Raw genomic sequence first — 1,042 nt, forward strand, 5'->3', positions numbered from 1 at the left:
GGTTTGTTGACCCATATTTTCACGAATCGTAATTACACTGATATAGTTTCAACAATTTATCATTTTGATCTTTTTTGATTAAAATTAAATTAGTGATGCACGAGGAATTTCTTCTCTCCTCGTGCATCCCTAAATTAAATTCCTCTACTTCTTTGGCCGAAATGGATCTTTTCCCCTGCTTAGGTATATATAAAAAAAGTAAAAAAAAATCTTTGACTTCCAGTATCCGGTGGGGTAAGTGCTCTAGGCGCCCTTCTCTTCCTCAAGGTCAAGGCTGTCTTGTTCGTCATTGCGGTCATTCTGATAATCGGCCTCCTTACCAAGGTCGTTGGAGGTTACGGCCTGATGTGCGGCATAGGCGGCCCGTGTGACGGGATTGCTGGGGGCTTCGCCTCGAGCGGACAAGCTAGCACGGGGCCATTTCATCCGGCCTACAAGGAAGCGGATTCTTACTTCCCCAACTACAACCCTAGTGCGGGGAGTGGGGATGAGTATTACCGCCGTGCTATGAATACGTTTGACCTCGGATTCCTGGCCAAACTGATGAAGAGGTAAATGATTTAAGTATTTATTTATTACACAATAAACGGGATTGACCCTGTACTACCTATTTCAATTTCATGTTCCTTACTATGACCTAATGCTATTTTTTTACAGTAGTGTAGGTATTTCGTATTTAATTTTTTACCTAACTTAAAATTCCCTTTGAGGCTGAGCTATTCATCTTGAAGTCAGAAGTTTGGGTCGGGTAACTTTTGAGTACTGGTTAACATGAGACTGTTGCTCCGGAGAGAGGCACAGTAGTGTGGGTATTTCGTATTTTATTTTTTACCTAACTTAAAATTGCCTTTAAGGCTGAGCTATTCATCTTGAAGTCAGAAGTTTGGGTCGGGTAACTTTTGAGTACTGGTTAACATGAGACTGTTGCTCCGGAGAGAGGCTAAGCTAACAGTGTAATAATATCTACTTACAGCAAGTTACCTTTTGTGTTCTGCTTGTTAATATTGGATTCTGTGTTTGCAGTGTGGATTTCGTGGACATG

The 1,042-nt window shown here is 41.5% G+C and overlaps 1 protein-coding gene across 1 annotated transcript; it reads left to right on the forward strand.

The window, feature by feature from the left end:
* Positions 1 to 223: 223 nt before the first annotated feature.
* LOC113473018 lies at positions 224 to 1,039 on the forward strand (the record flags this gene model as incomplete). The annotated part of the gene is made up of 2 exons (XM_026832785.1): positions 224 to 551; positions 1,024 to 1,039. Coding segments are annotated over 2 exons (344 nt in total), but the record flags the coding sequence as incomplete, so codon positions are not given.
* Between the last annotated feature and the right edge of the window lie 3 nt (positions 1,040 to 1,042).

The sequence above is a fragment of the Diaphorina citri genome, unplaced genomic scaffold (assembly GCF_000475195.1).
Source record: "Diaphorina citri unplaced genomic scaffold, Diaci psyllid genome assembly version 1.1 scaffold12560, whole genome shotgun sequence".
NCBI classification, from domain to species: domain Eukaryota; kingdom Metazoa; phylum Arthropoda; class Insecta; order Hemiptera; family Psyllidae; genus Diaphorina; species Diaphorina citri.